Source organism: Colletotrichum orchidophilum (genome assembly GCF_001831195.1).
Source record: "Colletotrichum orchidophilum strain IMI 309357 chromosome Unknown Scaffold_44.1, whole genome shotgun sequence".
Lineage (NCBI taxonomy): Eukaryota > Fungi > Ascomycota > Sordariomycetes > Glomerellales > Glomerellaceae > Colletotrichum > Colletotrichum orchidophilum.
Genome location: NW_019173000.1, coordinates 46,344 through 57,894, shown reverse-complemented (window position 1 = coordinate 57,894; position 11,551 = coordinate 46,344). Strand labels below are relative to the sequence as shown.

The window sequence follows — 11,551 nt, the reverse complement described above, 5'->3', positions numbered from 1 at the left end:
GGCTCCAAACCAGCCGGCAGCCTGGTCGGGGCGGGAGACGGGGGGTCGTCGGGCCTTGACGCAAATCCGGGTTGGCTCCCCGGCGATATTACCCCAAGAACTCCTTGCTTTGAGGTTTAGACTCTCTCGCAGTGTGGCTCCCACGCGTTGCCTGGGTTGGCCCCCTGGCCGAGACGGGGGTTCGTGCTGATGCAAGGTTTAATGAGGGGGCAACATGTTGCTTCTCACGCCCCGAACGCCGAAGGAAGGCGAAGGAACCCAGATATGATTGCTGAAAGCCTTGACAGAAGGAAATCAGCATGGTGACTGACTGTGGGTGAGGCGGCGTGCTTGGGGTTGATTGCGCCGCTTTCTTATCTAATTAAGAGTTGGGCTTAGGTTAGCCCGAGTTCGTGTTGGCTGAGGCGTCATTTGGACTCTGGAGGCGAACATATTAGCATTAGGCCCCCCTTTCTACCGCTCATGATGCGACGCCTAGTTCCTTTGCTTTCTTCTTTACTTGTTTGTGACTTTGTACATATGCTGTCGCTGCGTCGCGAGTTGATGGAATAGTCCTCACCACGCCCTGCCTCATGTGCGACGAGAAGGTTTTGTCACCTCGTTGCGTCCACTCATTCAGACCTAGCCAGCTTCTGTCCTGATTCTTACTTTTGCATTTATTCGCGTTACTTTGGTTTTCAGGGGACTCCATCTGTTCGTACCCATCCCGAGCTGGCCAAAGCACTCGCCATTGCAACCCGAAAACATCTTCGCCGATCTTACCCCTAAAGCCGCAGTCAATAATCCAACGATGCTCCCCTTCTCGAACCAGCGCCAATACTCCCAAGACGACGCGGGAGAAGCCGATCCGGAATCAGACCATCTCATCCCCGCGAAGAAGCGCAGGCACCGCGTACGCGTCCAAGGCCGACTCGCCGTCGTCCGCAGCGTGTCCACAGTGAATTTACGACCCACGCCGTCAGTGGCCCCAGAGCTGCCGTCCCCAGTTGTCGGAAATGGGCCGGCAGCCCCAGCGAATCCAAAATTCGAGTCGGGCGTGGCTGGGAGCACAGTGGCGCCGGTGCGGAGGAGGAAGAGCCTGGATGATGCCAGCAGCGACACCGAGGAGGACGATGTCAAGGAGACTGCGGTGAGAGACCGTCAATTTCGAGGATACGGGATTGGAGGTGCTGGAAACATTAGTAAGTTTACTCCGTCTCAATGTCTCAGCTGCGTTGCGTCTCGAATAGTTCCTGACTGCTTCTTCACCAGGACGTCCGACCGAAGTCTACGGCTCCGCCAAGTCGAGCTCCTCATCGTCTCGATTCTCCATATTTCCTTCCTCTGGGCCCTCGGACGATTCGGACAGGAGAAATTGGAGCTTGAAGGACCTGTTCGCCCGGACGGGCGACCGCAAAGGAAAAGGGGCTGCTTGAAGCCTTGACCAGACCTGTAGGCACCGGATGCACAGCTGCAGTCTGCAGCTTGCAGCTTGCATGCCATTTTTGTTAGGACGAATGGTCACACAACAGCTGGGCCGATTGAGTTTCAACAAGGGACTGGAAGCTTGCCTTCGAGAGCAACGTGAACGGTGTGGAACATGTGGGATTCTTTGGGTTGCACGCGCGGTCCAAGACACTTGACGCCCAAGCAGCAGACGGAACGGCCGGGGGTCCATTTACAACGACACATTGGCATCCCTTGCTTGTGCATCAATCATCCCGCGCGCGAGCATCGTCCCTACGAGGCCCTCTGCCGTTGTTCGGCGCCGACATGAGAGTGTGGTAGGCCCATCCACTCGTTGCTTGTGTCTCGTCTGTGGACAACTCGACCGCAGTGTGGGAGGCAGAGCTGGCTGGAAACTTTGAGATATACAGCCTGCCGCGTCGAAGGAATCGTCTGCAAATCAAGTCAAGCTGCACTCATGCACATGTCTGATGATTCGCTCGCACAAGTCCCCCGCCAGAGGCTCGTGTCACCGTCTAGGTCATCAAGAATCCATTGAATAGCAAGGTCACCAATGAGACTCCCGCAAGTGGCAGCCATACGGGCGTCAGCTTACGTGCATACATCATCTTCTTCCTCTTGTTCAAAGATGTCGGATTCACACCGACTGACAAGCGCGTGAAGCGTATACAAGGCAGGCCAATGATGGTGCCATTCCTTCTTTCGATGTGTGCCCCAACATTGCCAGCAAACCTTGAATGTGAAGTGCTCTAGAGGACAAACCGCGCGTTAACCCCCACATCAGATATGAGAATTGCTTTTCGATACGACCAACCCGATGCCCTCGTTCCATCGGGTCCCTCAATGCTGGTCGCCGCAACATCGGACGTGCCTTGGGGGTTGATCGTCATAGGAGGATTATCGAGAGGCGTTGATCTTCGGCTTCTATCCGGTGACGGCTCATATCTCGGCACGCGCATGGCCGCAAGCCTGGAGCTTTCAGCAAAGGACCGGTTCGTCGAGTGGTTTGACTTACATCATCGAGGATACTAGCAGTGCTAGCCTTAATCCACGGCCGCACTAGCTCGTTTGTTCTGGACGTCGCGCTGACGGGCTGAGACACATCTGCAAGGACCCCTGATCCTGCAGTGTCTGTCCGTCCTGGGTCAAGGCGTCGTACTTGGCTTGCATGTATGGACCACGATAATCAGAGAGAATGACACCAATGGGCTTACATGCCGCCGGTAAGACCCTAGAACAACGCCGTTTGAATCCTCTGCAAATGGACACACAGAGATTGTATGTACGATATCTCACAATGACTCGCTGGTGTACGACGGAAAGATACGATATGAGTGCATTTCGATTCGCCCTTTGACGGTTCCACGCGGCAAGCACGAGGCTTAGGAAGACGGCCGCTTGACAGGCTAAAATCTGTTGTCAGATTTCCTCTTCGCAATGCGGCCTGTGATAACCCGGTGCTAAACGATCCCAGCCACTCATCGCGTGAACAGCGCGCGTCCGGATGCAAATCACACAGAGAGGAGTGACGGCCTCGTGGCAGGTCGAAACTCCCCGCGTATTGCTCCTTTATCAGCTGTTTCCTTATTCCATATAAAACCTCGAATGATGTCCCCCATTGCTCTATATTGGAACACCTTGTCCGTCCCTTCACTCATACCAACCACCCACGATAAAACACCAAAAGAGACAGATCAACCGAAATCATGACACTATCAGGAGACTCTGTAGCCAAGGCTGCCGAAGCAGCGGTCAACAATGGTGTTAGTGACGGCAACAAGAAACGCCCTTACCTTCTGTTCTGCGCGGCACCCGCGACAGGACACACGAATCCTCTCCTTCTGATCGCAGCGGAGATGATTCAACGCGGTTTTGAAGGTACCTTCATCACCGGCGATGAGTTCCACCCTCAGATCAAGCGCCTCGGCGCCCAACACGTTGCCATTCCGCCAATGATTAGTCCCGAGATTGCTGCCATTCGCGAAAAACTCCCCGTTGGCATCCCTCGTCTCATATTCGATCTCAGCAACGTCTTCATCAAGTCTGTGACACCTCACTTCCGCATTCTGATGGATACTCTTGAGAAGATCCGCGTGGAACACCCTGACAAGCAAGTCGTCATTGTCCACGAGACGCTCTACATGGGCCTCGGTCCGATGATGTTTGGCGCGCCTTTGCCCAAGGGTTACACTACGCGACCACCCGTCATCGACATCAACATTGTTCCCCTCGTCACCACGAGCATCGATACCGCGCCGTTTGGCCCGGGTCTGCCTCCCGACTCGACCGAGTCCGGCCGCGGGCGGAACAAGCTGCTCAATGAAATGTTCTTCAGCCCGATGGGCCCATTTGGTGCGGCAGCAACGGAGTACAGCGAGGTTGTCAAGTCGCTCGGCGGTACACGCGAGCTGTCTCCCGCCTTGTTCGAAGTATGGCAGACCAGCTACGACGTGACCCTACAAATGTGTTCGCCCAGCCTCGAGTACCCCAGATCAGATCTTCACAAAACCATCAGGTATGCAGGGTGTTTGCCACCCAAGCCCATCGACCCGAATTACAAGTATCCGGTATGGTGGGATGAGATCACGGCCGGAAACAAGAAGATTGTTGGCGTTGCGCAGGGCACCATCGCCACCGACTACACGGATCTCATCATCCCCACGATACAAGGCTTGGCCCACCGCGACGACATCATCCTCGTCGCCATCTTGGGCGTCAAGGGTGCGACGCTACCCGAGGAGCTCACGATCCCGGCCAACACCAAGGTCATCGACTTCCTCTCGTACGATGCCCTGCTCAAGCACGCAGACGTCTGGGTCCTCAATGCCGGGTACGGCGGCTACTTGCACGGCATTGTAAATGGTGTCCCCATGGTTCTTGGCGGCGATACCGAAGACAAGCCCGAGATTGCGATGCGTGGGCAGTGGTCCGGAGTGGCATACAACCTCAAGACTGGACGCCCGACGTCACAACAGGTCCTTGAGGGTGTCGAGGATGTGCTTGTCAACGACAAGTACAAGAAGCGGGTAATGGAAATCAAGAAGGAGAACGAAGACATGAAGGCTCTTGACTTTGTTGAGAAGCACATCTGGGAATATGCCGATTCAGCATAGAGCGTGGCATCTTACGAATTTTTTTCAGTGAGACAGATGTACTCAGAGTACATGTATGAATGAATTAAGTTATATCAAATCTACTGTGTCCGGCAATACTGAATCATCCACCTCATCGCGATCCTCTAATCTTCTAGACAGATATCTCGACCACCGGGTTCAACAACCTCTTCCTTATGGCCTGTGACAAGGAGACCTCGACCTTTTCAGACGCCACAACATTGATGAGGACCTGGGCTATGCCGTCACTGATCTTACACTTTTTCCAAGACAGTCCTCTTTCATCACCCTATGAGCATCTTTCCATCCGCAGGATACAACTATGCAGGCAGGCGGCTGGGGGGCAATGCAAGAAACCCCAATCAAAGAGGCCAGGCTTCCCAACCGAAGCTGCAGATCTGCGGGAGGCCGGCCAGACATCATGTGCACAGACCGCTTTTCGCCGTCGACAAACTCTCGCAGGTGAAGGCTAAAAGTGAAGCTTTCACCAGTACTTTCACCAGTAGAATATTGTCCGTCTCCGAATCATCTAACAGGCAACTACGTATTAGAGAAAGGCACATATAGCTAGGCGACTATTAGACACCACCTTGTCACTCCTCTTCATCCTCAGCTCTTCCGAACAATACAGCCATCACATCAAATAGAGTCAAATCTTCAGAAGTGGCGTTGCAGCACTCGCTACCATGTCCCTCCGTCAGTATCTCATCAAGCCCATGGAGATCGATGCCACCAATGGCCATGACCATACCCACACCGTCGTCTTCCTCCACCGCTTCCCGGAGTCCACCACCGAAGAGGAGCTTTGTCGCAAAGTACTATCAGAGAAGCTCACCATGAACCACAAGACCCTCCGCGAACAGTTTCCCTCGGTCCGCTGGGTCTTCCCCTATGCCAAAGCCCATGCGCGTCCCTGGAACAATCTGTCACCCGAAGACAGAGCCGCAGTCGGCATGAACATGGGCCGTCTCCCCTACATTACCCAAATCATACTTCAAGAGTCAGATAAAGTCGGTGGTCTCGATCGTATCATCCTCGGCGGAATGGGGGAAACTGCCGAGGCAGCTCACGAAGCCATGACGTCCTTTCCCGAGTGTAAGATGGACGCCTACGACGACATTGATGAAACGACATTGTTCCTTCAAAAGACATTCCACACCCGTTGGACGAGTCTCGAACAACTGAAGCTTGCTGGCTTCGTCGGCATGCACACCCAGGACCCCGAGATGACCCGCGATGTCAAAAGCAGGGCCATCTTGTCAAAAGAGGCATCTACCACCAAGAAGATCAACGCCACCCTCGTCGCGCAAACACCACACAGATTCATCAACGGCGGGTACAAGGTCCAAACCAAGACGTGGGATGGCAAGCGCATCGACGACTTTGCCGACTTCCTCGTTGCCATCGGCGTAGTGCGCAGCCGTGATGCCCAGAAGAGGAGCAACGAGACCCTCATTCCCAAGGAGCGCGCTCCGGTCAAGAAGTGGGATCCCCGGGACACCCTCAGCGACGCGCAGAAATACGCTCAAGAGATCCTGGAACAGAAGAAGGAAGAGGCAGAGATCAAGCAAAAGCTACTCATGCGCATTGAAGCTGACAAGGTGGAGCGCAAGATTATCCAGGCGCGTGAGAAGGCGAGGCGAGGCACACTCAACAGCAAGAATTACTGGCTGAAGCCCGAGGACTCCGTCAACGTTCTCGGCGGTCACGGCCGCCGCGACAATCTTCCTGGGGAAGAGGCCCAGGCACATAATCCTTCGTTCCACGAGTCAAACCTGCCTGGCATTGAGCCATCCAGCAGTGAAGCTCTCGTCTCCGACCAAGCTTTTGGCGAGGTCGTTCCCATACGAACATGAAGCATAATTTAACTTGACATTAACATCGAAACGGGAGATCTCAGAGCAAGCCAGCTTAAAATCAAGCGAGCTTGTGCAAATGCCACCAAGCCGACGAGGGGTGTGGCCAGACAGGAAACGTCCCTCGTGACTCCTGCGAAATGAGCATCGCCGTTGTAAGGTCGGAGGAGAAATAGGAGCTCGAGAGCTGGACTGGTCCCTGGAAGAGAATTTGAATAAAATTTGGGACACTAGCAAGAGAGAACAGGAGGAACAAACGAGACCTCGTCTTTTGGGCCCTCCTATTCACGCTGGAACGGAGATATCAAGCGCACGGATGGCTGCCTTGGAATTGGTTCCACCCAAGCAATACTATCCTTATGATAAGGCGATGGATGCGTGGTATCAGGTCAAGGGGCTCGCATGATGGGTTGATGAGGACGAGAGTACACTTGCTTGAAAGAATAGTAATTCCGCAGGGCTCACAAAAAGCCCAGCAAACTCGTAAACGATAAGTTCGCATGACAAATTATGCTTCCGATTATACCACATATGGTTCATATTTACAGCAATTTTGGTGTATCTCAAGATAAAAATCACAATCATGAACGATGGAACACGCCCCGAGTATCACAAGCCATAACAAGCAACACATATCGCAACCAGTGAGATGCGAGGTTTCGCACCCGGACTCGGTCAAAGACTCCTACTCCCTGACGCCCTCGATGAGGTTCTTCACTCCTTCACCCCTTGCAGTCTTGTCCCAGGCCAAGGTGGCTGTCTCGAACGGGGTCACACTGGATAACAAGGCCTTTGGCTTTACCCGGCCCTCCGCAATCAGCGACAAGGCCAACTCATAGTCTCCCGATGCGTATCGAAAGCAGCCCCTGACTCTGAGTTCCTTTTCGGACAACACCAGCATGGGAACTTCAGGTTTGGCTTTTCCCAATCCCGCCTGGACATAGCTCCCGCCGGATTTCAACAGAAAGATTCCCGTCTGGATGGACGACTGTGCCCCCGACGCTTCAATGACAACATCCACGCCACCGGCGATGCCAACTGTGTCTAGCAGTTTCGTGGCGACCTCTTCACTGGTGGTGCCGGGCTCTACCAGAAACGTTTGGCAGTCGAGGAATGTGTGCGCAAAATCCAGCTTTTGCTGCACAATATCGACCAGGATGACGCGCCGAGCACCAAACGCTTTGGCCACGGCGGCGCAAAGCAATCCAATCGTCCCACACCCCGTCACGACGACGTCTTGGCCATACTTGATCTCGGCCAGACGCGTCGCGTGAACGGCGACGGCGGTTGGTTCGACGACGACCGCCTCCTGGAGGCTCACCTCGTCGGGCACTTTGTAGACAAAGTCTTCCGGCACGACAAAATACTTTGTCAAGGCGCCGTGAGAGTCCGGCGGGGCGGCGGCGAACCGCATGTCCGAGCAGAGGTTGTAGACCCCGTCTTTGCAGTTCTTGCAACGCCGGCACGGAAATCCGGGCTCGATTGCCACGTTATCGCCGACTTTGACGGATGTCACGCCGGAACCGATGGCGTCAATGGTACCAGAGGCTTCATGGCCCATGACTATGGGCTTCTCATTGCTGACTTTGCGCTGGAATCCTCCCTCTTTCCAAAAGTGCACCTGGGACTTTGGTCAATGCCAAGTGAATTTGTCTCATTGAAGGGATGATGGACGTACGTCGCTGCCACAAACGCCCACGTATCGGATCCTGACAATGACGTCGTGTTCGTTCTCGAGAGTAGGAGCAGGCCGGTCCACAATCTTGGCCGAGCCTGGACCGTACAAAAGCCAGGAGGGATTCTGCATCCCCGCGGTCGTCATCTTTGATATCACAGTTATGGCGGTCGGTAATGAACGGCGAGGTTGAATCAAGAAAGGTTCACGACATCGATAACAAACTTTGTGGGGGTTTCGGGTGATTTATATCCAAATAGTGTTTCTCTCCTAAGCTTGTTTGCACCAAAATACTCCAGACGTGGGAGAAGCTCTTCTCCTCATATGAAGTACCCCAATATCATCGGTCGAGTGCCACTCGGGGGAGGCCTCAATCAGTGACGTATCGGCTTTTCATGGATGGAGAAATGTTCGAAGATGAAGAATGCATCGCATCTCACGCCCCGACTATGGCTTTGGATTTGTAGGGCGCGCAAAACTATGTCTAGGTTGGTGGTGATGGTTGTCCCACGCTGGAGTCAAATTGCTTCTCCAAAACACGCCGCGGCCCACGTAAACAGCTATAAAGCGTTAAAAAAGAATATGAATAAAACGAGGGCATCGGCGAGCACGAGATGACCCTCGCGCCCCGCCGACCGTGTCGCGCCGTCATGCAGCAAGCCACTTTGGTGCTTCCGCCTGCAGCTCATTTCCCCCCAAGCGGACTTCGCAATAGTCCGCGAGAGTTGGGCAGTCAAGGCAGCGTTGATGAGGGGTAATCGATATCGGACAAGTCCGGTCGTCTTCTCAATTTCATTGGCCATGACGGGTGTGTATGACGTGCCCGTCAACCAACATGATGCAGGCGACGGCGGGCTGTCTTTTGCGGTTTCGGCAATCAGAGTCCAGGATTCTGCATTGGTTCTCTGAACTTTGGACCTGATCGTCAGAACTACCCCGATACGGACTATTGTCCCCCAATCACGTTTGGCGGACTTTAAAGCCCGACATCGTCTTTCCAGTCCGCTTCGCAACATGGAGCTGTAGCTGGCTAAACCCCAAGATATAGACTCATCATGACGAAGAACGACTATATTATCAAACTCCCGACCCTTAGGCAACCTACCTCGGAGGCACCCGAAAACGCACCAGCAATCGTCAAGACCTGGACAGATGCGTTTGAAAAAGTGCTTGCGAACAACGTGAAGGATGGCCTCTCGACAGTGTTCCGCAAAGACGCCTGGACCAGAGACTTCCTCGGCCTCTCGTGGGACTTTCGAACCATCAACGGCCTCGACGAGATTACGGCTTTTTTCAAGGAAAACCAGCCCCGGGCTGGTCTCTGTCATATCGTGCCCCGAGAAAATGGCGCTTTCAAGCCGTCGTTCGGGAACCCGGCACCCGGTGTTCACTGGGTGGAGAGCATGTTTGACTTTGAATCCAGCGTTGGCCGCGGCAAGGGTATGGTGAGGCTGGCGTTGGAAGCGGATGATTCCTGGAAAGCGTTCGCGATCAACTTCACTCTGCAAGAGATCAAGGGGTTCGAGGAGAAGGTGGGAGTCAATAGGCCTACGGGCCATGTGGATGCCAAAGGCGGCAATTGGAAGGAGAGACGTGAAAGACAGGTGGAATTCGTCGATGAAGATCCTACGGTCTTGGTCATTGGCGCTGGTGAGTTGCGAATCCTCAATACCGGGGGGCCATGAGTTGCTAAATATTGTGTCTTGTCAGGTCACGCAGGTATTAACATTGGCGTTCGACTACGGAATCTCGGCATCCCGACGTTGATGATTGATCGTAATGAACGTGTCGGAGACAGCTGGCGGAAACGTTATAGAGTCAGTCTCTCGAATAATTTCACCAGCCTTCCGACTGTGTGGTGAAACGGACGCTGACTAGATGTCTTGTCGCTGCTCAAATACAGACTCTCATGACCCATGACCCGATCCAGTATTGCCATCTTCCTTTCATCCCCTTCCCGGCGAACTGGGTACAGTTCATGCCAAAAGACAAACTGGCAGACTGGTTGGAATCGTACGCAAAGATGATGGAACTCAACATCTGGACCAGCACCAATATCGAAGAGACCAGCTACGACGAGCAGGAAAAGACCTGGACTGTGAAACTTCGTCGGGCAGATGGCACCCTCCGCATCCTCAAGCCTCGACACATTGTTCTGGCTACAGGCCAAGCCGGCGACCCCATCACGCCCACCTTTCCCGGACAGGATGATTTCAAGGGCGTGGTGTATCACGGCAGCCAGCACCAAGACGCCTCCCTCGTCGACAACCTCTCCAGCAAGAAGGTCCTCGTCGTAGGCTCCGGCAACTCGAGTCACGACATCTGCCAGAACTTTTACGAAAACGGCGCAGCGCAGGTGACGATGATCCAAAGAGGCGGCACCTATGTCATTACAGCGAACAAGGGAATCTTTGTGATGCATAAAGGCATGTACGAGGAAGGCGGGCCACCGACCGAAGACTGCGATATCGTGGCCCAGAGCTTGCCGCTTCCTGTGCAATTCGCATTAAGTGCACACGGCACCAAGTCCATTACCGCCGTGGACCAGGAATTGCTCGACGGCCTGAGCAAGGCGGGCTTCAAGCTCGATTTTGGGCCGGATGGAAGCGGTATCTACCGCAAGTACGTTACGCGCGGCGGGGGTTACTACATTGACGTGGGTTGCAGCCAGCTCATCGTGGACGGGAAGGTCAAGGTTCATCATAGCCCTCGGGGGATATCCGGCTTCACGCCCGCCGGTCTGACACTGGCGGATGGCACCACGTTGGATGCCGACATTGTTGTGCTGGCGACGGGATACGATGGCATGCGGTCGAGCACGCGCAACATTCTGGGGGACAAGGTGGCAGATCGGGTCAAGGAGTGCTGGGGCCTCGATGAGCAGGGCGAAATCAACTCGGTCAGTCCTCTTTGCGAATGGCCAAAAGCTTTGAGCAAGCATGCTAACCTCGGGGCAGATCTGGAGAAGCAGTGGGCATCCACGGTTCTATTATATGGGTGGGAATCTTGCCCTTTGCCGCTCTTACTCGCGTCTTTTAGCTCTGCAGATCAAGGCGGTAGAAGAGGGTCTCTTTGTCGAGACGTAGAGAAGCAGCTAGACAGGGAGTAAATGGCGGCACGATTGACTCGTGTAACAAGACTCTTGTAACAAAACGCTGTTCATATCTCCATCGCCCAAACTCGCAACTTCTTTGTGAACATCAAGTGATAGCTACTGAAGATCCCAAAACCATCTCAGAAAGCGCCTTTACCCGGGCGGATCCTCTACGCCCCTCAGTAAAACTAGCCGCCTCGAGAATATCGTCGCCCGCGCCGCGTATGACCTTGATCATCTCATCGCAGCTAGCCAGGCAAAATCCCGCGGCTTCTTTCCAGGTCTGGTCGCTCGCTATGTCGTCAACGGGGAAGATGAGTCTTTGGTAGAAGGAGATGACTGAGTTGTGGACTATGCAATGGACGAG

General features: G+C 54.1%; 5 protein-coding genes across 5 annotated transcripts; 4 read left to right on the top strand and 1 right to left on the bottom strand.

The window, feature by feature from the left end:
• Positions 1-790: 790 nt before the first annotated feature.
• On the top strand, positions 791-1,415 carry CORC01_06046 (uncharacterized protein; the record flags this gene model as incomplete). The annotated part of the gene is made up of 2 exons (XM_022617688.1): positions 791-1,181; positions 1,252-1,415. The coding sequence occupies 2 exons, from the start codon at positions 791-793 to the stop codon at positions 1,413-1,415; spliced, it is 555 nt and encodes a 184-aa protein (XP_022475744.1).
• Positions 1,416-3,152: 1,737 nt separating this feature from the next.
• Positions 3,153-4,559, top strand: CORC01_06045 (uncharacterized protein; the record flags this gene model as incomplete). Its single annotated transcript, XM_022617687.1, has 1 exon — positions 3,153-4,559. The coding sequence occupies one exon, from the start codon at positions 3,153-3,155 to the stop codon at positions 4,557-4,559; it is 1,407 nt and encodes a 468-aa protein (XP_022475743.1).
• Positions 4,560-5,245: 686 nt separating this feature from the next.
• CORC01_06044 (uncharacterized protein) lies at positions 5,246-6,415 on the top strand (the record flags this gene model as incomplete). The annotated part of the gene is made up of 1 exon (XM_022617686.1): positions 5,246-6,415. One exon carries the CDS (start codon positions 5,246-5,248, stop codon positions 6,413-6,415), a length of 1,170 nt encoding a protein of 389 aa, XP_022475742.1.
• Positions 6,416-7,100: 685 nt separating this feature from the next.
• Positions 7,101-8,237, bottom strand: CORC01_06043 (uncharacterized protein; the record flags this gene model as incomplete). The annotated part of the gene is made up of 2 exons (XM_022617685.1): positions 7,101-8,036; positions 8,094-8,237. 2 exons carry the CDS (start codon positions 8,235-8,237, stop codon positions 7,101-7,103), a joined length of 1,080 nt encoding a protein of 359 aa, XP_022475741.1.
• A 908-nt stretch (positions 8,238-9,145) lies between these two features.
• CORC01_06042 (flavin-containing monooxygenase) lies at positions 9,146-11,176 on the top strand (the record flags this gene model as incomplete). The annotated part of the gene is made up of 4 exons (XM_022617684.1): positions 9,146-9,740; positions 9,801-9,907; positions 9,994-10,989; positions 11,048-11,176. The coding sequence occupies 4 exons, from the start codon at positions 9,146-9,148 to the stop codon at positions 11,174-11,176; spliced, it is 1,827 nt and encodes a 608-aa protein (XP_022475740.1).
• Between the last annotated feature and the right edge of the window lie 375 nt (positions 11,177-11,551).